Below are 27,800 nucleotides of genomic sequence, written 5' to 3' on the forward strand. Positions count from 1 at the left end.
AACATCCAAACAAGTTCAAGCTGCACTGCAGTACGAGGGTACAACAGTGTCAACCCGTACTATCCGTCAGCGTCTGAATGAAAAGGGACTGAGTGCTTGACTCTGTGCATGGCATTATGAAGTCTGAAGACTACCAACAAATTTTGCAGCATAATGTAGGGCCCAGTGTGAGAAAGCTGGGTCTCCCTCAGAGGTCATGGGTCTTCCAGCAGGACAATGACCCAAAACACACTTCAAAAAGCACTAGAAAATGGTTTGAGAGAAAGCACTGGAGACTACTAAAGGGGCCAGCAATGAGTCCAGACCCGAACCCCATAGAACACCTGTGGAGAGATCTCAAAATAGCAGTTTGGAGAAGGCACCCTTCAAATCTGAGGGACCTGGAGCAGTTTGCCAAAGAAGAATGGTCTAAAATTCCTGCAGAGCATTGTAAGAAACTTATTAATGGTTAGAGGACGCGGTTGTTCGCAGTTATTTTGGCTAAAGGTTGTGCAACCAAGTATTAGGCTAAAGGTGCCAATACTTTTGTCTGGCCCATTTTTGGAGTTTTGTGTGAAATGATCAATGATTTGATTTTTGTTTCATTCTCTTTTGTGTTTTTTTCATTGCAAGCAAAATAAATGAAGATAATAATACCAAAGAATTTGTGATCGCAATAATTTTCAAGAAGAAACTGAGTATTATCTGACAGAACTGCAGGGGTGCCAATACTTTTGGCCAGCACTGTATTTAAGGCACATGCTGTCCATTTTCTTGTGATCCTCCTTGAGATGGTTCTACTCCCTCATTGGAGTCGAGCTGTGTTTAATTAAACTGATAGGACTTGATTTGGAAAGGCGCACATGTCGCGGGCGGGGAGGAGGGTGTCAGCACACCGCGCTCACCCCTTCTGCTCGGGTCCGGCAGTTGCTCCTGGTGGCTCGAGCTGCGGGCCGGATCCCGGGGTGTCTCGAGCGGCACTCCTCGCCCGTGAGTGAAAGGGGGGGTGTTTGTTGGGGTTATAGTTCGTGACGCCACCCACGGTTGTGGTGATTGCACCACCGCTGCTCGGTGTGGGGGTCCCGGGGATGGTGATGGGAGCAGCCAGGTGTTGTGTTGCCCCTCCGTGGGTAGGGGTTGGTGATCCTGGGGCCCGGTGAATAGATGTGAAGTGTAGGGCCTGGAGGGTGCAGGGACGCGGGGGCAGCGCTGTGCCTTGCGGCACTATGGTACTCACTCAGCCTGACACGGACACAGTTTGTACGGTAAACCAACGGCTGGTAGGACGGTCCCACAGACGGCTGCACCTGCACTCCCGGTAGGTGACGGTGACTTCTCTCTTCCTTGCACCTGTGTGGTCTGATGGTATCGGTGGATTCCCTCCGGTTACCCGCTCCCCGACTGCAATCTGGGCCGGAGGAGCTCTACACTTTGCCCGCAGGCGCTGGCCCTGGGGAAACTGGTGCCTTGGCGGTGGCGGTGTCTCCCCGTTAATGGTCGGGCTGTTGCCGTCAATCGGGACTTTGTTGTTGGGGGATCTGCGTCCCCGTCACTGACGGATTCGGCAAATTGGGCGACTCCTAGCCTTGCCGGGGTCCGAGAGGCCCCTGCCCTGGTGCTGACTGTCCTTCGGAACACTGCTCCAGACCACCGGGCACACAGCCAACGGGGTCCTTCCAGGAACTTCCGAACTGTCCCACTCCGGACAGTCACCGCCGTCGCTGACCTTGCTGTTCTAGCCCTACACAAAGCTGGGCTCTCAGGCTTTTCACACTCTCTGCGCTGTCTCCACTTCTTGCTTTCCTCCTTTTCCACTTTCCTTTCCTTCACTTTCACTTCTGGTTGTTTACTCTAGCCCCTGCCTGGGCTACTCCTCACTCCTTCCACTTCCTCCTCCCTGACTAGACTGCCTGGTCACTTCCCGCCTCCAGAGTTGTGAGCTCCTTGGTGGGCGGAGCCAACCGCCTGGCCCACCCCCTGGTGTGCATCATCAACCTCTGGAGGAAGGCAACAGGGATTTCTGGTTAGCAGGTGTGCCTACCTGGAGTGTGGGGTGTGGTGGTGTTGTTACTCGTGTCCCCTGGCTTGCCCAGGGCGACACATTCCCCCTTAGCAAAATGCAGACCGTCCGCGGGCTGCCGTCCTACACCGGTTTTATTTTTCTGTAAAAAGGGGTAACAAGGGTTAATCAAACATATATACATTTCAATAACTCTTCCCAAGACGGGAGGCACATTTTACTTTTAACGTTTCAACGGTGTACGGTCACGGTTTCCGCTCTCTCCCACCCAAGCAACCTGGCCCTGATGCTGCCCCTAAAACCCAGGCAGCACCCCTTGACCCACAGTCCAGCACAAGTCACCCGAGCGGGATCTGTCCTTTCCTCCAGAGGGTAGCCACCGGTCCCTTTGGTGGCTGGGCCCTGGCCTGCTCTGCACAGGGCCCTCCCTCCAACCTGCCTCTCCGGAGGCGGCATTGCGGAAACGGTAACGGTACCCAACATATTTACATGCCACTAACGTTTGTGGTTGCCCTGCAGAGTTCACGGGCTTGTCCATGGATAGTTCCCATGCATTTTTAAACTTAAACGGTCCCCACGGGGACAACGGTGCCGGCTCCTGCCGGTTGCAAATCACTGCAGACAATCAGGTAAACTTCGGTAAATCATTTTTCATTTTTCAAAACTTTCAAACAACAAACAACTCAGTGGTGGTCCCAACGGGGGACGGTGCGACGGGCATCCGCTGCCCTACTCCGGTCCTGCTGCTGCTTCCTCCGAGGGAGGGGGTGCAGAGCTCACCTTGCTCTCCGGGCTGCCCTTCAGCTTTACGTCCAGGGCAAACCACCCCCTCTCTCCGCAGTGCCGAGTGTAACGCACCATGTCCCCTGGTATTAGGTTGCGGCCAGGATGCTCCTCGGGCAGATGGGCATGCACATCCCGCCGGGCTACAAACACCTCGGCCTCCAGGCCCGGTTCGTATATGAACCCGTAGCCCCGGCGGATATCGAAGCGCCGCACCTGCCCCTCGTAGAACGGGCCCCGGACACGGAAGGTCGCTTGCCGCAGGTTCTCCTTTTCCCGGATGGCTCGGGCTACCAGCTCGGCTTTTCTTCGCTCCCTCTCCGCGATTTCCAGGCCCAGCTTGGTCGGCTCCCTGTCCCAGTATGGCTCCGGCGCACGGGTTGAGCCCCGCGGGACATCCAGTACGTTACCCACTGTCAGGAAGGTGGGTGGCGTATCCCGCGGTGTCATGGCCTTGGGCGCTGCCTTGCAGCAACAACCCGGCGCCACCTCAGCCGAGGTGTGGGGGATGGGCACAGGGGCTTTCCGCAGTTGGGCCTTCGGCTCGGAGCGGGTCATCGGCTCCGGCTCGGGGAACTGCTCGGGGACTGTCTCTGGCACAATCTTCGGGGCCTTCCATGGCAATGCCTCCGACTGGCTTCGGGCTCCGGCTACAGGTCGGTCCGCTGGGGCGGACGGGCTGGGTATCGCTACCGGTTGCGGTGGTAGCGGGCCTAGTGGCGGGGTCACGGCCTCCGGGACGGGTGGCGAAGGAGGCAACGGGGGGAGAGGGCTTGGACCGGGTCCCTCAGCCGCAGCGACCGGTCCCTCCGGGACATAGGGGCGTGGGTCACTCACCCTCCCTTCCTCCGCTTCCTCCTCGCGTCTCCGCACGGCTGCCACAACGTCCGCCATGTCGGTCTCCCACTCCTCCATGAGGAGCTGCATCTTGACCTGCAGCCTTAGGTGGAGCTGCGCGGTCCGGATTTCCACCCACGCTGCGGTTCCCGGTGCGGGGGCCACGGTGTTTCGGGACGGCATCCACATGGTATCTCCACTGTTTGGTTCCAGGAACGGTATTCTGGCAAGGTCCTGGCGTCCTTGCTTTTATAGCGGCGACTACATGCCGCCAGCCGCCATCGCGTCCCCCTTAGCTCTTTCCGGCCCCTCCTCTCTCGGGGCGGAGTTTTGGCCTTCGCGCTTCTACTGCTCGAGAAGACGCTCGAGCGGGAACTTTTCGCGCCAAAGATGGCGGCTTCTGAAATTTTTCTGCCGGATGCCTCCGGCGGTAACAAGGCGCACCTCTACCTGACGGCAGAGCGGTAAGATCCTGTTCGTGACGCCAAGTTGTCGCGGGCGGGGAGGAGGGTGTCAGCACACCGCGCTCACCCCTTCTGCTCGGGTCCGGCAGTTGCTCCTGGTGGCTCGAGCTGCGGGCCGGATCCCGGGGTGTCTCGAGCGGCACTCCTCGCCCGTGAGTGAAAGGGGGGGTGTTTGTTGGGGTTATAGTTCATGACGCCACCCACGGTTGTGGTGATTGCACCACCGCTGCTCGGTGTGGGGGTCCCGGGGATGGTGATGGGAGCAGCCAGGTGTTGTGTTGCCCCTCCGTGGGTAGGGGTTGGTGATCCTGGGGCCCGGTGAATAGATGTGAAGTGTAGGGCCTGGAGGGTGCAGGGACGCGGGGGCAGCGCTGTGCCTTGCGGCACTATGGTACTCACTCAGCCTGACACGGACACAGTTTGTACGGTAAACCAACGGCTGATAGGACGGTCCCACAGACGGCTGCACCTGCACTCCCGGTAGGTGACGGTGACTTCTCTCTTCCTTGCACCTGTGTGGTCTGATGGTATCGGTGGATTCCCTCCGGTTACCCGCTCCCCGACTGCAATCTGGGCCGGAGGAGCTCTACACTTTGCCCGCAGGCGCTGGCCCTGGGGAAACTGGTGCCTTGGCGGTGGCGGTGTCTCCCCGTTAATGGTCGGGCTGTTGCCGTCAATCGGGACTTTGTTGTTGGGGGATCTGCGTTCCCGTCACTGACGGATTCGGCAAATTGGGCGACTCCTAGCCTTGCCGGGGTCCGAGAGGCCCCTGCCCTGGTGCTGACTGTCCTTCGGAACACTGCTCCAGACCACCGGGCACACAGCCAACGGGGTCCTTCCAGGAACTTCCGAACTGTCCCACTCCGGACAGTCACCGCCGTCGCTGACCTTGCTGTTCTAGCCCTACACAAAGCTGGGCTCTCAGGCTTTTCACACTCTCTGCGCTGTCTCCACTTCTTGCTTTCCTCCTTTTCCACTTTCCTTTCCTTCACTTTCACTTCTGGTTGTTTACTCTAGCCCCTGCCTGGGCTACTCCTCACTCCTTCCACTTCCTCCTCCCTGACTAGACTGCCTGGTCACTTCCCGCCTCCAGAGTTGTGAGCTCCTTGGTGGGCGGAGCCAACCGCCTGGCCCACCCCCTGGTGTGCATCATCAACCTCTGGAGGAAGGCAACAAGGATTTCTGGTTAGCAGGTGTGCCTACCTGGAGTGTGGGGTGTGGTGGTGTTGTTACTCGTGTCCCCTGGCTTGCCCAGGGCGACACACACACCTGTCTATATAAGATCTCAAAGCTCACAGTGCATGTCAGACCAAATGAGAATCATGAGGTTAAAGGCACAGATCTGGCCAAGGTTACAAAAGAATTTCTGCAGTACTCAAGGTTCCTAAGAGCACAGTGGCCTCCATAAATGGAAGAAGTTTGGTACCACCAAGATTAATCCTAGACCTGGCCATCCAGCCAAACTGAGCAATCGTGAGAGAAGAGTCTTGATGAGAGAGAAGAACCCCAAGATCACTGTGGCTGAGCTCCAGAGATGTAGTAGGGAGATCGGATAAAGTTGCAGAAAGTCAACTATCACTGCAGCCCTTCACCAGTCAGGCCTTATGGCAGAGTGGCCCAATGGAAGAATCTCCTCAGTGCAAGACATATGAAAGCTCATGTAGAGTTTGCAAAAAAAAACACATGAAGGACTCCCAGACTATGAGAAATAAGATTCTCTGGTCTGATGAGATGAAGAAAGAACTTTTTGGTGATAATTCTAAGTGGTATGTGTGGAGAAAACCAGGCACTGCTCATCACCTGCCCAATGCAATCCCAACAGTGAAACATGGTGGTGGCAGTATCATGCCATGGGGGTGTTTTTCAGCTGCAGGGACAGGGTGACTGGTTGCAATTGAAAGAAAGATGAATACGGCCAAGTACAGAGATATCCTGGTAGAAAACTTTTTTCATAGGGCTCTTGACCTCAGACTTGGCCGAAGGTTCACCTTTCAACAAGACAATGATCCTAAGCACACAGCTAAAATAACAAAGGAGTGGCTTCAGAACAACTCTGTGACCATTCGTGACCGACCCAGCCAGAGCCCTGACGTAAATCCAATTGAGCATCTCTGGAGAGACCTGAAAATGGCTGTCCACCAACATTCACCCTCCAATCTTACGGAACTGGAGAGGATCTGCAAAGAAGAATGGCAGAGAATCCCCAAATCCAGGTGTGTGAAACTTGTTGCATCATTCCCAAGAAGACTTATGGCTGTACTAGCTCAAAAGGGTGCTTCTACTCAATACTGAGCAAAGGGTCTGAATACTTATGACTATGTGATATTTCAGGTTGTTTTTGTTTTTTAAAAAAAATTGGCAAAAATTTCTTTTTATATTTTCAATTTTTTTTTCTGTCAAGATGGGTTGCAGAGTGTACATTGATGAGGTAAAAAACGAACTTTCTTGAATTTTCCAAATGGCTGCAATGAAACAAAGAGTGAAACATTAAAGGGGTCTGAATACTTTCCATGCCCACTGTAAAACTAAATATGCTCTCCTCATAATAAATGTCCATATATGGGTGATTGAAACAGGTATCACGTGTCACCTTCCCTGCGTGGAGTGAGTTTTTTACTGTTGTCCGATGGAATGATTGTTATTTAATAAAAGCGCAATTTTGAAATAGTCCTCAAGTCCAGGGTGCATCGCCGGAGGAACAAAACTTTGTTAGTTTTTCCTGTTGCCACGCGCCACACAGCGCGTACCTCCGAGCTGAAGCAGGAATGGAATGCAAGAGCGTACAAGGGTGAGCTGACTCAAACTGTGTTTTTTTTCCACTATATGGGTCCCTCCCCCCCGTTATCACGTGCCTAGGCTCTCGCTCACCCTGAACTCACCCTTGGTAGTGAGAAGGCCGGCGAGAGCAGGAGTCTTCCCACTGCAATAATACAGCACAAGGTAAAGGAGACACAGCGAGGGAAAATAGACACAAGAAGGAAAAACACTTCAAGCTCTTCCAATTTAGCTAAACACCACAGCTGCAATTGTCATGACTCCTCAGCTTCTTCCAGAGACAGGCTCCTTCCAAAGAGGTCAGTATAGAAGGAGAATCTGTAACTGGCGTCAGATGGTAAAATATGTGACTGTTTATAATGAAGGGGAGTGGTCACAAAATAGATGCACCTGAGATTAAGGCTATAAAAGGATAGCCAGATAGGAAAGAGTCCATAACCCCTACAGCACTAAAAGAAAGATTCAATCAAATCAAGTTGTAGACCTGTGAACAATAAGGTGCTGTGACCTTCTGATCCCAGACTCGCCAGAAGTCTCCCAAGAGCGGGACACACTCATGACACATTATCCATAAATTCATTCATATTCAAGTTCATTTTTTTCTGTTCCATATTGGATATCTTTGCATATCCTACTTATTGGTTCTCCTTCCTCCTCTTCATTTTCTGAATTCCGGAATTCTCTGAATGACGTATTAGAATGAACATTTTCTAATCACTTAAATTCTCAGGATTACAGTCTGAAGATTCCAGATCTGTAGATTTTTGCAATGTCCATGCAATAGTTATTGTGAGGGATTTTATTTAAGATTTACTTTTGTGAAAGAAGGTGTTTGCCCGACATTGTGCTATTAGCCAAATGTCTATCATGGTGCAGAGAAAGGCGGGAATCGATCTCCCCCCTAGAAGTGGGACTCCTGGGACAAACAGGGGACACATTTGGAGTGGGAAAATGTGTGATCAGTGTTGGAGAGAAATAAAATCCATTTTAGTATAGATTATTACTTATGTTGTGCTCTGATCTGGAAGAACAGGAATTGTGAGCACTTTGGGAATGTCACAGAATGGATTGATAAAGGTATAACTAGATTGTCCCCATTTTTTAGAGGAATGTAATATGTGCATTGTGTAATGTTCAGCAGAGATTTGGGTAACAGAAGAATGACTTTCACTATCTGCAATTATTATTTTACTTGATAAAAGATAAAAATAAATGGTATTCACTGATAAAGGGGAGAAGAGATCAATAGAGAATTAATCAATAGATTTAAGGGGAAGAAAAATTGAGAATTGTCACAATTTTTTCGATCATTGTTGGATAATTGGAAGACAGCTGTAATGTCCATGCCGGCCGGCGTCCTCACACTCTCCTGCTCCCCTCCACCAGTGAGGACGTTGGTTCCCTCACCTGTCCAGGAGCCCTGCAGCGGTGGTCCCATCCGTCTCTCCGTCCCAAGCTGCAGCTTCACAGAGCGTCTGTACTCCTGATAGGCCCAGGCCTCTGCGCGTAGGGTACACCCACAGCCACGCACCCTTTCTTAAAGAGCCAGCGTCGCCCTAACCCGGAAGTGCCTCCCAGGTGAGCTGGCAGGCTGTAGGTATTTAAGGCACCTCTGCCCTTTGAGAGTTGCTGTTGCAATGAGTTTGAGTTGCATTCATTTCTGTAGTCCGGTTCCCCAGTACTGTGCTCTTGCTGCTGTCTTATTGTGCTAGTTCTGTTGCTTATACCTGTTTGCATTACAGTGTGCTGCTGCTGTATCCGAACCTGCTGCTGCGAGCCGTTACCTCAGCTGCCTACCAGGATACCCGCTGCCACAAAGTATCATCCCCTGCAGCCACAAGTATCCACGCCGGTCGGCCTACAAGATACCTTTCCGTTGAAGTATCCACGCCGAATGCTGCTGCTGTACCATCCATCCCGGATGTAATCTCCACACCAACTACTGTCGCAACCTATTGTCAGAGACTGTTGCTGCTGTACCCCTGGGGCCGGCCGACACAGCACCAGTCTTCCCGAGTGGCACCCGGACTCATACCTGCAGCGTAACACCCTCACCTTTAGGGGCTGGAGAAGACCAGACTCAGGTCCGGAGTCAAGCCCCTCTAGGATTTGTGTGTGCTGCTGCCCAGTGGGTTCACTAACATCTCTGCTCGTCCGGCGAACATAACAACATACACTTGTTACATGCCTGTCCCGTGTCTGGGATCTGCTCCTTTCCCCGCTCTGCTAAACTTTCCTGTGCTCCAAGTTGGGCTTTGTAAGTAGCCGGACACGCTCCATGTGCTGAGCTTAACTGGCCTATATTAGGCTATGTGCCTACGTTGCGTTCTGTCCCTGCAGAAATTTCTGCAGCGATTTGAACAGCACACGTGCGCTTCAAATCGCTGCAGAAATAGTCCGTAATGAAAAGCCGATTTCATGCGCTCTGAATGCAGCCCCTCCCATAGACAGAGCGGGGGCTGCATGCAGAGCTCACAAAAGAAGTGACATGTAACTCCTTAGAATGCAGCGCTTCGGCAGTAGGCGAAGCGCTGCGTTCTAATACGCCACGTGGGCATGGATTAGGCACAATCTTCATAGATTGTGCTGGGGACGCATGCAGTTACGCTGCGGTGCAGATCGCAGCGTAACTGCATAAAAATACGCTATGTGGGCACATAACCTAAGGCTACCAAGATACACCCCTGTGTCCTGGTATTAGGACTATTAGTGTGTGCACAGCGACCTGTCTGCAGTCTCCAGAACATCTCCAGACTATCTGTGGCCTCCAGCACCTCAGCTACCAATCTGCCTGTGGCTTCCAGTATCTGCACCTGTCTGAGGTCTCCAGGACGTCTGCGGCTTCCAATACCTCAGTTACCTGTCTGCCTGTGGGTGTCAGTACCTCTGCAGCCTGTCTGCAGTCTTCAGGACGTCTGCTGTATGCCTGTGACTGGTAGTGCCTCTGCTGCTCGTCCCAGGTTTTCCAGGATATCTGCTCCATGTCCGTCCACTGCTTTCAGTCTCCTGTCTCCCTACAGCCTCCATTACCTCACTTTGTGAGCCAATGACAGAATCCAAGACCATGGTTCTCAATGGGGCAGTTATGAACTCTTTTGGGAGAGTCCCTACACGACTCAGCTCCGCAAACCTCGTACACACACGGCTCTGTACACATCGTACACACACGGCTCCGCTCCGTACACCTACGGCCCCGCTCCATACACCTCGTACACACACGGCACCGCTCCGTACACCTCGTACACACACGGCACCGCTCCATACACCTCGTACACACACGGCTCCGCTCCGTACACCTCGTAACCCCCGGCTCCGCTCCGTACACCTTGTACACACACGGCTCCTCTCCGTACACCTCGTACACACACACGGCTCCGCTCCGTACACCTCATACACACACACGGCCCCGCTTCGTACACCTCGTACACACACGGCTCTGCTCCGTACACCTCGTACACACACGGCACCGCTCCGTACACCTCGTACACACACGGCTCCGCTCCATACACCTCGTACACCCCCGGCTCCGCTCCGTACACCTCGTACACACACGGCTCTGCTCCGTACACCTCGTACACACACGGCTCTGCTACATCCACACTGTAAACCCCTCCTGATCCCACACATAAACTTCCCCTCATCCAGCACCATGACAACCAGCACAGCAGAGTCCTGCATACTAGTGATGGGTAGTTCGTGAGTGAGTAGTTAAAAATGAACTACTCCTCAGAGTGAACTAGTTCATGTAGTCACCATCCTGACAGAGATTAGTTCATTATGAACTAAACAGCAAGTGTGTGGAGACAGACAGTGATCCCAGCTCCAGGAGGCTCCTGCTCTCACACTGGGTCTTTATAGCTCCCGATGCTGGAAAAGGAGGTAGTAAAACACTAGACCACACATCAAATATAATAATATTAATAAAAGCTGAAATTGCACAATAGACGGACACAGCTCATATGTGTGTATGAGAGAGTTTTTCCATGTGTGGTTCATGCCCCTCACCTGTCTGTGTGATAGGATCAGCCTCCTGTAGAGGATCGGCCTTCTGTAGAGGATCAGCCTCCTGTAGTCTAGAGGATCAGTCTTGCTAAAATCTTTACCACTGGCTCCTGTTCTGTTCTCAAAATGGTGGCTGCTGAACTGCTTCTCAGCTCCCTCATACAAATTCATTATGAGTCAGTACTCTACGCTACCACAGGGGGCGCTGCTGGGCTCCCTCATACACATTCATTATGAGTCAGTACTCTACACTACCACAGGGGGCGCTGCTGGGCTCCCTCATACACATTCATTATGAGTCAGTACTCTACACTACCACAGGGGGCGCTGCTGGGCTCCCTCATACACATTCATTATGAGTCAGTGCTCTACACTACCACAGGTGGCGCTGCTGTGCTCCCTCATACACATTCATTATGAGTCAGTACTCTACACTACCACAGGGGGCGCTGCTGGGCTCCCTCATACACATTCATTATGAGTCAGTACTCTACACTACCACAGGGGGCGCTGCTGGGCTCCCTCATACACATTCATTATGGGTCAGTACTCTACACTACCACAGGGGGCGCTGCTGGGCTCCCTCATACACATTCATTATGAGTCAGTAATCTACACTACCACAGGGGGCGCTGCTGGGCTCCCTCATACACATTCATTATGAGTCAGTACTCTACACTACCACAGAAGGCGCTGCTGGGCTCCCTCATACACATTCATTATGGGTCAGTACTCTACACTACCACAGGGGGCGCTGCTGGGCTCCCTCATACACATTCATTATGAGTCAGTACTCTACACTACCACAGGGGGCGCTGCTGGGCTCCCTCATACACATTCATTATGGGTCAGTACTCTACACTACCACAGGGGGCGCTGCTGGGCTCCCTCATACACATTCATTATGAGTCAGTACTCTACACTACCACAGGGGGCGCTGCTGGGCTCCCTCATACACATTCATTATGAGTCAGTACTCTACACTACCACAGGGGGCGCTGCTGGGCTCCCTCATACACATTCATTATGAGTCAGTACTCTACACTACCACAGGGGGCGCTGCTGGGCTCCCTCATACACATTCATTATGAGTCAGTATTCTACACTACCACAGGGGGCGCTGCTGGGCTCCCTCATACACATTCATTATGGGTCAGTACTCTACACTACCACAGGGGGCGCTGCTGGGCTCCCTCATACACATTCATTATGAGTCAGTACTCTACACTACCACAGGGAGCGCTGCTGGGCTCCCTCATACACATTCATTATGGGTCAGTATTCTACACTACCACAGGGGGCGCTGCTGGGCTCCCTCATACACATTCATTATGAGTCAGTACTCTACAGTACCACAGGGGGCGCTGCTGGGCTCCCTCATACACATTCATTATGAGTCAGTACTCTACACTACCACAGGGGGCGCTGCTGGGCTCCCTCATACACATTCATTATGAGCCAGTACTCTACACTACCACAGGGGGCGCTGCTGGGCTCCCTCATACACATTCATTATGAGTCAGTACTCTACACTACCACAGGGGGCGCTGCTGGGCTCCCTCATACACATTCATTATGAGTCAGTACTCTACACTACCACAGGGGGCACTGCTGGGCTCCCTCATACACATTCATTATGAGTCAGTACTCTACACTACCACAGGGGGCGCTGCTGGACTCCATCATACACATTCATTATGAGTCAGTACTCTACACTACCACAGGGGGCGCTGCTGGGCTCCCTCATACACATTCATTATGGGTCAGTACTCTACACTACCACAGGGGGCGCTGCTGGGCTCCCTCATACACATTCATTATGGGTCAGTACTCTACACTACCACAGGGGGCGCTGCTGGGCTCCCTCATACACATTCATTATGGGTCAGTATTCTACAATACCACAGGGGGCGCTGCTGGGCTCCCTCATACACATTCATTATGGGTCAGTACTCTACACTACCACAGGGGGCGCTGCTGGGCTCCCTCATACACATTCATTATGAGTCAGTACTCTACACTACCACAGGGGGCGCTGCTGGGCTCCCTCATACACATTCATTATGAGTCAGTACTCTACACTACCACAGGGGGCGCTGCTGGGCTCCCTCATACACATTCATTATGAGTCAGTACTCTACACTACCACAGGGGGCGCTGCTGGGCTCCCTCATACACATTCATTATGAGTCAGTAATCTACACTACCACAGGGGGCGCTGCTGGGCTCCCTCATACACATTCATTATGGGTCAGTACTCTACACTACCACAGGGGGCGCTGCTGGGCTCCCTCATACACATTCATTATGAGTCAGTACTCTACACTACCACAGGGAGCGCTGCTGGGCTCCCTCATACACATTCATTATGGGTCAGTATTCTACACTACCACAGGGGGCGCTGCTGGGCTCCCTCATACACATTCATTATGAGTCAGTACTCTACAGTACCACAGGGGGCGCTGCTGGGCTCCCTCATACACATTCATTATGAGTCAGTACTCTACACTACCACAGGGGGCGCTGCTGGGCTCCCTCATACACATTCATTATGAGCCAGTACTCTACACTACCACAGGGGGCGCTGCTGGGCTCCCTCATACACATTCATTATGAGCCAGTACTCTACACTACCACAGGTGGCGCTGCTGGGCTCCCTCATACACATTCATTATGAGTCAGTACTCTACACTACCACAGGGGGCGCTGCTGGGCTCCCTCATACACATTCATTATGAGTCAGTACTCTACACTACCACAGGGGGCGCTGCTGGGCTCCCTCATACACATTCATTATGAGTCAGTACTCTACACTACCACAGGGGGCACTGCTGGGCTCCCTCATACACATTCATTATGAGTCAGTACTCTACACTACCACAGGGGGCGCTGCTGGGCTCCATCATACACATTCATTATGAGTCAGTACTCTACACTACCACAGGGGGCGCTGCTGGGCTCCCTCATACACATTCATTATGGGTCAGTACTCTACACTACCACAGGGGGCGCTGCTGGGCTCCCTCATACACATTCATTATGGGTCAGTACTCTACACTACGACAGGGGGCGCTGCTGGGCTCCCTCATACACATTCATTATGGGTCAGTATTCTACACTACCACAGGGGGCGCTGCTGGGCTCCCTCATACACATTCATTATGGGTCAGTACTCTACACTACCACAGGGGGCGCTGCTGGGCTCCCTCATACACATTCATTATGGGTCAGTACTCTACACTACCACAGGGGGCGCTGCTGGGCTCCCTCATACACATTCATTATGAGTCAGTACTCTACACTACCACAGGGGGCGCTGCTGGGCTCCCTCATACACATTCATTATGAGTCAGTACTCTACACTACCACAGGGGGCGCTGCTGGGCTCCCTCATACACATTCATTATGAGTCAGTAATCTACACTACCACAGGGGGCGCTGCTGGGCTCCCTCATACACATTCATTATGGGTCAGTACTCTACACTACCACAGGGGGCGCTGCTGGGCTCCCTCATACACATTCATTATGGGTCAGTACTCTACACTACGACAGGGGGCGCTGCTGGGCTCCCTCATACACATTCATTATGGGTCAGTATTCTACACTACCACAGGGGGCGCTGCTGGGCTCCCTCATACACATTCATTATGGGTCAGTACTCTACACTACCACAGGGGGCGCTGCTGGGCTCCCTCATACACATTCATTATGGGTCAGTACTCTACACTACCACAGGGGGCGCTGCTGGGCTCCCTCATACACATTCATTATGAGTCAGTACTCTACACTACCACAGGGGGCGCTGCTGGGCTCCCTCATACACATTCATTATGAGTCAGTACTCTACACTACCACAGGGGGCGCTGCTGGGCTCCCTCATACACATTCATTATGAGTCAGTAATCTACACTACCACAGGGGGCGCTGCTGGGCTCCCTCATACACATTCATTATGGGTCAGTACTCTACACTACCACAGGGGGCGCTGCTGGGCTCCCTCATACACATTCATTATGAGTCAGTACTCTACACTACCACAGGGGGCGCTGCTGGGCTCCCTCATACACATTCATTATGAGTCAGTACTCTACACTACCACAGGGGGCGCTGCTGGGCTCCCTCATACACATTCATTATGAGTCAGTACTCTACACTACCACAGGGGGCACTGCTGGGCTCCCTCATACACATTCATTATGAGTCAGTACTCTACACTACCACAGGGGGCGCTGCTGGGCTCCATCATACACATTCATTATGAGTCAGTACTCTACACTACCACAGGGGGCGCTGCTGGGCTCCCTCATACACATTCATTATGGGTCAGTACTCTACACTACCACAGGGGGCGCTGCTGGGCTCCCTCATACACATTCATTATGGGTCAGTACTCTACACTACGACAGGGGGCGCTGCTGGGCTCCCTCATACACATTCATTATGGGTCAGTATTCTACACTACCACAGGGGGCGCTGCTGGGCTCCCTCATACACATTCATTATGGGTCAGTACTCTACACTACCACAGGGGGCGCTGCTGGGCTCCCTCATACACATTCATTATGGGTCAGTACTCTACACTACCACAGGGGGCGCTGCTGGGCTCCCTCATACACATTCATTATGAGTCAGTACTCTACACTACCACAGGGGGCGCTGCTGGGCTCCCTCATACACATTCATTATGAGTCAGTACTCTACACTACCACAGGGGGCGCTGCTGGGCTCCCTCATACACATTCATTATGAGTCAGTAATCTACACTACCACAGGGGGCGCTGCTGGGCTCCCTCATACACATTCATTATGGGTCAGTACTCTACACTACCACAGGGGGCGCTGCTGGGCTCCCTCATACACATTCATTATGGGTCAGTACTCTACACTACGACAGGGGGCGCTGCTGGGCTCCCTCATACACATTCATTATGGGTCAGTATTCTACACTACCACAGGGGGCGCTGCTGGGCTCCCTCATACACATTCATTATGGGTCAGTACTCTACACTACCACAGGGGGCGCTGCTGGGCTCCCTCATACACATTTATTATGGGTCAGTACTCTACACTACCACAGGGGGCGCTGCTGGGCTCCCTCATACACATTCATTATGAGTCAGTACTCTACACTACCACAGGGGGCGCTGCTGGGCTCCCTCATACACATTCATTATGAGTCAGTACTCTACACTACCACAGGGGGCGCTGCTGGGCTCCCTCATACACATTCATTATGAGTCAGTAATCTACACTACCACAGGGGGCGCTGCTGGGCTCCCTCATACACATTCATTATGGGTCAGTACTCTACACTACCACAGGTGGCGCTGCTGGGCTCCCTCATACACATTCATTATGGGTCAGTACTCTACACTACCACAGGGGGCGCTGCTGGGCTCCCTCATACACATTCATTATGAGTCAGTAATCTACACTACCACAGGGGGCGCTGCTGGGCTCCCTCATACACATTCATTATGGGTCAGTACTCTACACTACCACAGGGGGCGCTGCTGGGCTCCCTCATACACATTCATTATGGGTCAGTATTCTACACTACCACAGGGGGCGCTGCTGGGCTCCCTCATACACATTCATTATGGGTCAGTACTCTACACTACCACAGGGGGCGCTGCTGGGCTCCCTCATACACATTCATTATGGGTCAGTACTCTACACTACCACAGGGGGCGCTGCTGGGCTCCCTCATACACATTCATTATGAGTCAGTACTCTACACTACCACAGGGGGCGCTGCTGGGCTCCCTCATACACATTCATTATGAGTCAGTACTCTACACTACCACAGGGGGCGCTGCTGGGCTCCCTCATACACATTCATTATGAGTCAGTAATCTACACTACCACAGGGGGCGCTGCTGGGCTCCCTCATACACATTCATTATGGGTCAGTACTCTACACTACCACAGGGGGCGCTGCTGGGCTCCCTCATACACATTCATTATGAGTCAGTACTCTACACTACCACAGGGGGCGCTGCTGGGCTCCCTCATACACATTCATTATGAGTCAGTACTCTACACTACCACAGGGGGCGCTGCTGGGCTCCCTCATACACATTCATTATGAGTCAGTACTCTACACTACCACAGGGGGCACTGCTGGGCTCCCTCATACACATTCATTATGAGTCAGTACTCTACACTACCACAGGGGGCGCTGCTGGGCTCCATCATACACATTCATTATGAGTCAGTACTCTACACTACCACAGGGGGCGCTGCTGGGCTCCCTCATACACATTCATTATGGGTCAGTACTCTACACTACCACAGGGGGCGCTGCTGGGCTCCCTCATACACATTCATTATGGGTCAGTACTCTACACTACGACAGGGGGCGCTGCTGGGCTCCCTCATACACATTCATTATGGGTCAGTATTCTACACTACCACAGGGGGCGCTGCTGGGCTCCCTCATACACATTCATTATGGGTCAGTACTCTACACTACCACAGGGGGCGCTGCTGGGCTCCCTCATACACATTCATTATGGGTCAGTACTCTACACTACCACAGGGGGCGCTGCTGGGCTCCCTCATACACATTCATTATGAGTCAGTACTCTACACTACCACAGGGGGCGCTGCTGGGCTCCCTCATACACATTCATTATGAGTCAGTACTCTACACTACCACAGGGGGCGCTGCTGGGCTCCCTCATACACATTCATTATGAGTCAGTAATCTACACTACCACAGGGGGCGCTGCTGGGCTCCCTCATACACATTCATTATGGGTCAGTACTCTACACTACCACAGGGGGCGCTGCTGGGCTCCCTCATACACATTCATTATGGGTCAGTACTCTACACTACGACAGGGGGCGCTGCTGGGCTCCCTCATACACATTCATTATGGGTCAGTATTCTACACTACCACAGGGGGCGCTGCTGGGCTCCCTCATACACATTCATTATGGGTCAGTACTCTACACTACCACAGGGGGCGCTGCTGGGCTCCCTCATACACATTCATTATGGGTCAGTACTCTACACTACCACAGGGGGCGCTGCTGGGCTCCCTCATACACATTCATTATGAGTCAGTACTCTACACTACCACAGGGGGCGCTGCTGGGCTCCCTCATACACATTCATTATGAGTCAGTACTCTACACTACCACAGGGGGCGCTGCTGGGCTCCCTCATACACATTCATTATGAGTCAGTAATCTACACTACCACAGGGGGCGCTGCTGGGCTCCCTCATACACATTCATTATGGGTCAGTACTCTACACTACCACAGGTGGCGCTGCTGGGCTCCCTCATACACATTCATTATGGGTCAGTACTCTACACTACCACAGGGGGCGCTGCTGGGCTCCCTCATACACATTCATTATGAGTCAGTAATCTACACTACCACAGGGGGCGCTGCTGGGCTCCCTCATACACATTCATTATGGGTCAGTACTCTACACTACCACAGGGGGCGCTGCTGGGCTCCCTCATACACATTCATTATGAGTCAGTACTCTACACTACCACAGGGGGCGCTGCTGGGCTCCCTCATACACATTCATTATGAGTCAGTAATCTACACTACCACAGGGGGCGCTGCTGGGCTCCCTCATACACATTCATTATGGGTCAGTACTCTACACTACCACAGGGGGCGCTGCTGGGCTCCCTCATACACATTCATTATGGGTCAGTACTCTACACTACCACAGGGGGCGCTGCTGGGCTCCATCATACACATTCATTATGAGTCAGTACTCTACACTACCACAGGGGGCGCTGCTGGGCTCCTCATACACATTCATTATGGGTCAGTACTCTACACTACCACAGGGGGCGCTGCTGGGCTCAGGGAGATGCATCAGACTGAACTAGGCCGTCGTTGATTCATTCTCAATACATTTAGTTCACAGGTCACATGATGCATTTCCTGTCAGCTCCTCACAGGATAGGGTCAGAGAAATACTGAACTAAATGAACTAATCACCAAAATGAACTAGATTTCCCATCACTACTGCATACACTGAGGAGCTGATCATGTGACCCCTGACTCCTCCCCTCCATGTGACATCATCACAGGTCCTGGAAGCACAGAGCAGCCATATATCTAGTGTGCTGCTCTGCAGGTGGAGGTAGGTGCAGAGACTCCATTATTCTCTTTTCCCGTTTCACCCTCTCTCCTTAATTCCCCCTGCTCTCCCCCCTTAATTCCCCCCTCTCTTCCTACCTGAATCCCCCCCCCTGCTCTCCCCCCCTGATTCCTCCCACCCTTTCCCCTGAATCCCCCCTGCTCGGCCCCCTCCTTCTCTTCTGGCCTCTGTCGTCCGGTCCTGGATGTATCGGAGGTTTGTACCTTGCCTTCCTCATTATGTCTGGTTCCGCCCGTATTGGGGCTGATTTCGGTCTATTCCGTCCTCTGGGTCAGAATCTATCGGCCATTTTTTTGTAGCCGCTCTACTTTGTGAGATTTTGTAGTTTCCCGCACATTTCGGGTTATTTCCTCCTCAGGGGCAGTAATGATGGAATGAAGCCGCTGTGTGAGGTAAGTGACACTGAATAATTACATGTAATGCGCAGTTATATAAGTATGAAGGTAATAGCAGCGGTGCGGAGGAGGTCCCCGATATCCGCATATCATCATCCATGTCTAACACAGATACATATATCTGTACAGGGAAGAGGAGCCTGCATAGATGGGAACTATATGGGGAGAGGAGGCCACATAAGATGGGAACTACAGTCATATGAAAAAGTTTGGGCACCCCTATTAATGTTAACCTTTTTTCTTTATAACAATTTGGGTTTTTGCAACAGCTATTTCAGTTTCATATATCTAATAACTGATGGACTGAGTAATATTTCTGGATTGAAATGAGGTTTATTGTACTAACAGAAAATGTGCAATCCGCATTTGAACAAAATTTGACCGGTGCAAAAGTATGGGCACCTCAACATAAAAGTGACATTAATATTTTGTAGATCCTCCTTTTGCAAAAATCACAGCCTCTAGTCGCTTCCTGTAGCTTTTAATGAGTTCCTGGATCCTGGATGAAGGTATATTTGACCATTCCTGTTTACAAAACAATTCCAGTTCAGTTAAGTTTGATGGTCACCGAGCATGGACAGCACGCTTCAAATCATCCCACAGATGTTCAATGATATTCAGGTCTGGGGACTGAGATGGCAATTCCAGAACATTGTAATTGTTCCTCTGCATGAATGCCTGAGTAGGTTTGGAGCAGTGTTTTGGATCATTGTCTTGCTGAAATATCCATCCCCTGCGTAACTTCAACTTCGTCACTGATTCTTGCACATTATTGTCAAGAATCTGCTGATACTGAGTTGAATCCATGCGACCCTCAACTTTAACAAGATTCCCGGTGCCAGCATTTGAGAGTTGTTTTGAGGAGCCCATGATGCCACTCTTCATAGGAGATTCAAATAGGAGAACAACTTGCAAGTGGCCACCTTATTGGATACACCTGCCTATAAAGTGCAAAGCTCAGTGAGGTTACAAAACCAATTTAGTGGTTTATTAAGTCAGCAAAAAGTAGTTAGGAGTGTTCAAATCAAGAAATTGATAAGGGTGCCCATACTTTTGCACCGGTCAAATTTAGTTTAAATGCGGATTGCACATTTTCTGTTAGTACAATAAATCTCATTTCAATCCAGAAATATTACTCAGCCCATCAGTTATTAGATATATGAAACTGAAATAGCTGTTGCAAAAACCCAAATTGTTATAAAGAAAAAAAGGTTAACATTAATAGGGGTGCCCAAACTTTTTCATATGACTGTATATGGGGAAAGGAGCCATATGGGACAGGATCTGCAGGGGAAAAGGGGCACATGGGATGAAATATGCTGGGGAAAGAGACCATGATGGGATCTGCAGGGGAAAGAGGCCATAATGGGATGGGATCTGCAGGGGAAAGAGGCCATAATGGGATGGGATCTGCAGGGGAAAGAGGCCATAATGGGATGGAATCTGCAGGGGAAAGAGGCCATAATGGGATGGGATCTGCAGGGGAAAGAGGCCATAATGGGATGGGATCTGCAGGGGAAAGAGGCCATAATGGGATGGGATCTGCAGGGGAAAGAGGCCATAATGGGATGGGATCTGCAGGGGAAAGAGGCCATAATGGGATGGGATCTGCAGGGGAAAGAGGCCATAATGGGATGGGATCTGCAGGGGAAAGAGGCCATAATGGGATGGGATCTGCAGGGGAAAGAGGCCATAATGGGACGGGATCTGCAGGGGAAAGGAGCCACATTGGATGGGATATGCACTGGAAAAGCAGCCACATGGGATGGGATCTGTATGGGGAAGGTCGTCCGTTCCAATTTTAGCAGGGCTCCTTTAGTAATAATATTTAAAAATTGTAGAAAAACCTTGTAATACAATATGCCTGACAGTGACTGGAACAACTGGTACCGGACAGTGGAGTGAAGATAGAGGCGGGGAAGGAGATTTTACTTTAAATTACTTGTATTTTTTGGTTGAGGAAAGTGTGTGAAAATGGGTGTGGCTAACAAAATGGGTGTGGTTACATAATGAGTGTGGTTTTCAAATGGGCGGGGTTTACAGAGAACTTATTGTTAAAAATTTGACTCTCACCCCTGCATCCAGCAGAGGAGGATTGGGACTGGAGGGCTCACATTAAGGCTATTCCGACTAAGCAAGACATGGACACTCTGCTATTCACACAAACAGGACATGTCTGCCCCAAAGATGGAGATTCAGCAAGTTGGGCTGCCTATAGTAGATGTTGAAAATACTCAGGAGCAAATATATAATCACTTAGACGTACGCCAACGGGTCCTGCAGTAACACTCTCTACAGATAACTCACATCCTGACCCATCTGGATGACATTAAAAATAGACACAGGTGCAATAACCTACGTATTCGGGGACTAAGTGAGACAGCGGAAACGCCACAACTTGAATCATGGACCCAGAAGTTATGTGGAGACTTCCTACAATCTCGAGATCATATAGAGATGGACTGAGCCCCAAACTGACAGACCTGTCTCCCCCTAAGGATGTCATCTGTAGGATTCATTTTTCTAAAGAAATAGAAACAATCCTGAGATGCTGCAGAGAAAGGAGCCGGCTCCTACCAAGGAGCTCCTCTTTCCATCGTCCCTGATCGTGCACACAGAACATTACAGGTATGTAAAGCCCTGAAACAGCTTCTGAGCATCCTTAGGGAAAAATGTATACTGTACAGATGAGGTTAACCCTTTCAGCTGTTGGCCAGGAAAATGGGAAGTCTGTGATCTTTTGTTCCTTAGGACATCTCTCAAAGTTTTTGGGGACTTTTGAACTCCCTATGATTATTATCATACCAGATTGTCCAGCTTCCGGCAGCCCTCCATCTATGCCGACTAGAGAGAAATGGCAACCATTGGTTTGCTTTTGACCACTGGGATCTTTTTTGGTTTGTTGCTTTTAACCACTGGGATCTTTTTTGCTTTGTTGTCTCTTCTTTTTATCAGTGGTCTTCCTCTCATCTCATTTATTGGTGCTTTTGGCCACTGGGATCTTTTTTGGTTTGTTGCTTTTGACCACTGGAATCTTTTTTGGTTTGTTGCTTTTGATGAATTAGCTACTGGGTATCAATTCACAATAATGGTCAGGAAATAGCACAGTGAATAATAGAAGACCTAAAATATAACTTTTAATATAATTATTAGTAAAAATCCATATAGGACCTAAAAAATCAAAATAAAACTGCCAATGTACTCAACACCTGCAGAGGCAGAAATTGGCCAGTTAGATAATGTGGAATTTATCATTCATGTAACCAGTTACTGTACATAACCGGAAAAATCCGCAGCATTATTGATAGAGTGAGTGCTGCATATTATACCGCCACATAGTCACCTGCCATAACTGGATGGTAGTGAAACAAATGGTAGAGAGTAAAAAGGGAACGGTCTTACCAAATCTGCCGTATACACCTTTCCCTACTTATAAAGGCACTGGATACTGGATAGTCTTGGTAACCACCATAACAGAGAGAAAACCTGGTCCTTTATCTGGATGACTCAGGATCCCCACTGGTTCCAAACATGCGTCCAGCCGTTGTGCATAATTCTCCCAACGCGTTTCTTATATCATCAGGGGAGCATAAACATCCTAAATTCCGGTCACAAATGACCTACACAATATGGCATAAGTTACTGTTGAAAAATATACATAAACCACGTCAATCAAAGATCCGAGCATAATAACAAAAGCAGACGGTCCGTGTAACAAAGCGGGTATAACTTACATCCATCACATCCAGGAGTTTCCTGGGCAGATCGCGTCTATCGTACATTGCCGCCTGGTTTAAATAAACCGCTCATTAGGAGTAGCGTGTGACGTCACATCCGCGTGTAGCGGTGAGCTCACTTCCGGGTCACCTGATCGCGACCGCGGTCTGAACGTCATAGAAGGGGCGTATAATTTAGTCATGTGCTCCTATGCCTCAAGGTAGTATGACTACAACAAAATGGCCACGATTAGTCTCGCAAATCAGCGGTAATGATACGGCCAATATATTGACAATGGCCCATCCAAAATGACAGATGGGCCATACGAGCAGCTGTAACGCCTGTTACAGGCACCCAGATAGGTAGATGGCTCTACAAAAATTGCAAACGGGCAGCAAAAAGATTTAAAAACCAGGACGAATCCATAGGAAGAATTATCAAAGAAGGCAGAAACACTAAGAAAAATTTTTTTATATGTGTATATTAGTAGTTGTTAAAAATAGACCACATAACAATGGATCAGGAAAGGCCAGGGTGGACCAGGAGTATTAGATCACAAAAAATGTTATTAGGACAACAGACCTCCGCTTTTGACCACTGGAATCTTTTTTGGTTTGTTGCTTTTGACCACTGGGATCTTTTTTGGTTTGTTGCTTTTGACCACTGGGATCTTTTTTGGTTTGTTGCTTTTAACCACTGGGATCTTTTTTGCTTTGCTGTCTCTTCTTTTTACCAGTGGTCTTCCTCTCATCTCATTTAGTGGTGCTTTTGACCACTGGGATCTTTTTTGGTTTGTTGCTTTTGACCACTGGGATCTTTTTTGGTTTGTTGTCTCTTCTTTTTACCAGTGGTCTTCCTCTCATCTCATTTATTGGTGCTTTTGACCACTGGGATCTTTTTTGGTTTGTTGAGGCCCCGCCCACCGCCACCAGCCTGTCTGCTAGCACCTTCCAACATGTCTCATGGTAATTTCCCTTAACTGTACATTTAAGTGACATGTTACCTTAGCGGTTACACAGGGAGAGAATCACACTGGTGACTATAACTAGTTTACTCTCCATTACATGTTTTCCCTATTTGTCTGGCTATCCGGTTTCTGACAATAACCCCTTGTTTCTAGCAGCCTCATTATACCTGCTGGTGGTGTCTGTGCAACTTTGTGTGTCTGACAATTTTTAGATCTATTCGTCACTACTGTCTGTCCTTATGTCACGTGCACCTCATTAAAATGGATTTTGTATTTCACTAAGTACTTGTCCTTGGTCTCTTCTTTTTACCAGTGGTCTTCCTCTCATCTCATTTATTGGTGCTTTTGACCACTGGGATATTTTTTGGTTTGTTGTTTTCATTGAGACCCTCCCTTTAAGGGAAGCTGTAGGTTTATATACTAGAGAGAAATGGCAACCAGCCTGGAACCGGCATAAGAGGATCTCCCACAACTGGAAATTGGTGGTCTGGTCGGGTTTAGGGAGATTCTCCCAGAGACTCTCCTTGTACTATCAGATGACCACACAACAGGATAACCTCCTCTGTTCCTACACGGCCCAACTCTGCATACCTCGCACACATGGTTCCACTCCATATACACACGTAGACGTTGTACACACGGCTCTACTCCGTATACACTCGGCTCTGCTCCGTACACCTCGTACACACTCGGCTCTGCTACATCCACACTGTAAATCCCTCCTGACCCCACACATAAACTTCCCCTCATCCAGCACCATGACAACCAGCACAGCAGAGTCCTGCATACACTGAGGAGCTGATCATGTGACCCTGACTCCTCCCCTCCATGTGACATCATCACAGGTCCTGGAAGCACAGAGCAGCCATATATCTAGTGTGCGGCTCTGCAGGTGGAGGTAGGTGCAGGGTATTATATATCTAGTGTGCGGCTCTGCAGGTGGAGGTAGGTGCAGGGTATTATATATCTAGTGTGCGGCTCTGCAGGTGGAGGTAGGTGCAGGGTATTATATATCTAGTGTGCGGCTCTGCAGGTGGAGGTAGGTGCAGGGTATTATATATCTAGTGTGCGGCTCTGCAGGTGGAGGTAGGTGCAGGGTATTATATATCTAGTGTGCGGCTCTGCAGGTGGAGGTAGGTGCAGGGTATTATATATCTAGTGTGCGGCTCTGCAGGAGGAGGTAGGTGCAGGGTATTATATATCTAGTGTGCGGCTCTGCAGGAGGAGGTAGGTGCAGGGTATTATATATCTAGTGTGCGGCTCTGCAGGAGGAGGTAGGTGCAGGGTATTATATATCTAGTGTGCGGCTCTGCAGGTGGAGGTAGGTGCAGGGTATTATATATCTAGTGTGCGGCTCTGCAGGAGGAGGTAGGTGCAGGGTATTATATATCTAGTGTGCGGCTCTGCAGGTGGAGGTAGGTGCAGGGTATTATATATCTAGTGTGCGGCTCTGCAGGTGGAGGTAGGTGCAGGGTATTATATATCTAGTGTGCGGCTCTGCAGGTGGAGGTAGGTGCAGGGTATTATATATCTAGTGTGCGGCTCTGCAGGTGGAGGTAGGTGCAGGGTATTATATATCTAGTGTGCGGCTCTGCAGGTGGAGGTAGGTGCAGGGTATTATATATCTAGTGTGCGGCTCTGCAGGTGGAGGTAGGTGCAGGGTATTATATATCTAGTGCGCGGCTCTGCAGGTGGAGGTAGGTGCAGGGTATTATATATCTAGTGTGCGGCTCTGCAGGAGGAGGTAGGTGCAGGGTATTATATATCTAGTGTGCGGCTCTGCAGGTGGAGGTAGGTGCAGGGTATTATATATCTAGTGTGCGGCTCTGCAGGTGGAGGTAGGTGCAGGGTATTATATATCTAGTGTGCGGCTCTGCAGGTGGAGGTAGGTGCAGGGTATTATATATCTAGTGTGCGGCTCTGCAGGAGGAGGTAGGTGCAGGGTATTATATATCTAGTGTGCGGCTCTGCAGGTGGAGGTAGGTGCAGGGTATTATATATCTAGTGTGCGGCTCTGCAGGTGGAGGTAGGTGCAGGGTATTATATATCTAGTGTGCGGCTCTGCAGGTGGAGGTAGGTGCAGGGTATTATATATCTAGTGTGCGGCTCTGCAGGTGGAGGTAGGTGCAGGGTATTATATATCTAGTGTGCGGCTCTGCAGGTGGAGGTAGGTGCAGGGTATTATATATCTAGTGTGCGGCTCTGCAGGTGGAGGTAGGTGCAGGGTATTATATATCTAGTGTGCGGCTCTGCAGGTGGAGGTAGGTGCAGGGTATTATATATCTGTGTGCGGCTCTGCAGGTGGAGGTAGGTGCAGGGTATTATATATCTAGTGTGCGGCTCTGCAGGTGGAGGTAGGTGCAGGGTATTATATATCTAGTGTGCGGCTCTGCAGGTGGAGGTAGGTGCAGGGTATTATATATCTAGTGTGCGGCTCTGCAGGTGGAGGTAGGTGCAGGGTATTATATATCTAGTGTGCGGCTCTGCAGGTGGAGGTAGGTGCAGGTTATTATATATCTAGTGTGCGGCTCTGCAGGTGGAGGTAGGTGCAGGGTATTATATATCTAGTGTGCGGCTCTGCAGGTGGAGGTAGGTGCAGGGTATTATATATCTAGTGTGCGGCTCTGCAGGTGGAGGTAGGTGCAGGGTATTATATATCTAGTGTGCGGCTCTGCAGGTGGAGGTAGGTGCAGGGTATTATATATCTAGTGTGCGGCTCTGCAGGTGGAGGTAGGTGCAGGGTATTATATATCTAGTGTGCGGCTCTGCAGGTGGAGGTAGGTGCAGGGTATTATATATCTAGTGTGCGGCTCTGCAGGTGGAGGTAGGTGCAGGGTATTATATATCTAGTGTGCGGCTCTGCAGGTGGAGGTAGGTGCAGGGTATTATATATCTAGTGTGCGGCTCTGCAGGTGGAGGTAGGTGCAGGGTATTATATATCTAGTGTGCGGCTCTGCAGGTGGAGGTAGGTGCAGGGTATTATATATCTAGTGTGCGGCTCTGCAGGTGGAGGTAGGTGCAGGGTCTCTATTATTTTGTTCTCCTTCATTTTCATGTTTCTGTTGTCGTCTTTTGTTACTTTTTATAACAGCGCTGAAGTCAGTTTCTTATTTTTCCTGTTTTTTGGGGGTTTTGAGACCTGTGGTCATCAATAGTGTTTGGCGTCTTCCTCGCTGGGTAATCTCACTGTAATACCGCATGATACAGTCTCCTTGGTTGGCAGACTTTCTTCCCTTTTCTCCAAATACCATATGTGTCTTGCTTTGCACCGTTCTCTTTCCATTGACTTTTTCTTCAGGTAAAGCCTTGTCTTGGAAGACCTTGAATTGGTGTATTCCTCAGACATCTTGTTTATTCTGTTCATCTTTCTTTTCCTGTCTTGTCATGACATAGAATCCTGCTTCCTCTTGAATGTCACAAATGGCTGCTTGTTTGGCTACTTGATCTGGTAGTTGATTCCCTTTAGCTCCTTCTGAGTTTAGTTTCCCGTGTGAAGCTAATGAATCATTGATCATAGCTCTCAGAGTTCTTTATGGGTGCTCCACTGACTGTTTTGTAGCCTCGTAGTGCCCACAGAAACGTGTATCTGGAGTCTGTATAGATAACTGGAGTCCCTGTGTTAGGGTGTACACTTAACCAGGGTTCACTCGTGTTGCCTACTGCCTGATTCTAATTGGTGTGGATCGAGTGCATGCTTGAAAAATGAGATCAGACACGCAGT

General features: G+C 50.4%; 2 protein-coding genes across 3 annotated transcripts in view; both read left to right on the plus strand.

The window, feature by feature from the left end:
* The window catches only part of LOC142312397 (uncharacterized), a 161,981-nt gene that overhangs the window by 88,244 nt on the left and 45,937 nt on the right, over positions 1 to 27,800 (plus strand). Inside the window, 1 exon segment of the mRNA XM_075351340.1 lies at positions 20,044 to 20,049. Coding sequence (XP_075207455.1) covers positions 20,044 to 20,049 — 6 coding nt within the window.
* Positions 18,935 to 27,800, plus strand: part of LOC142312385 (oocyte zinc finger protein XlCOF8.4-like) — a 52,976-nt gene continuing 44,110 nt past the window's right edge. For both annotated transcript variants that reach the window (XM_075351326.1, XM_075351327.1), the window contains exon 1: positions 18,935 to 18,982. The gene's annotated coding sequence lies outside the window, so the exon portion shown is untranslated. The remainder of the gene's footprint in view (positions 18,983 to 27,800) is intronic.

The sequence above is a fragment of the Anomaloglossus baeobatrachus genome, chromosome 5 (genome assembly GCF_048569485.1).
Source record: "Anomaloglossus baeobatrachus isolate aAnoBae1 chromosome 5, aAnoBae1.hap1, whole genome shotgun sequence".
NCBI lineage: Eukaryota > Metazoa > Chordata > Amphibia > Anura > Aromobatidae > Anomaloglossus > Anomaloglossus baeobatrachus.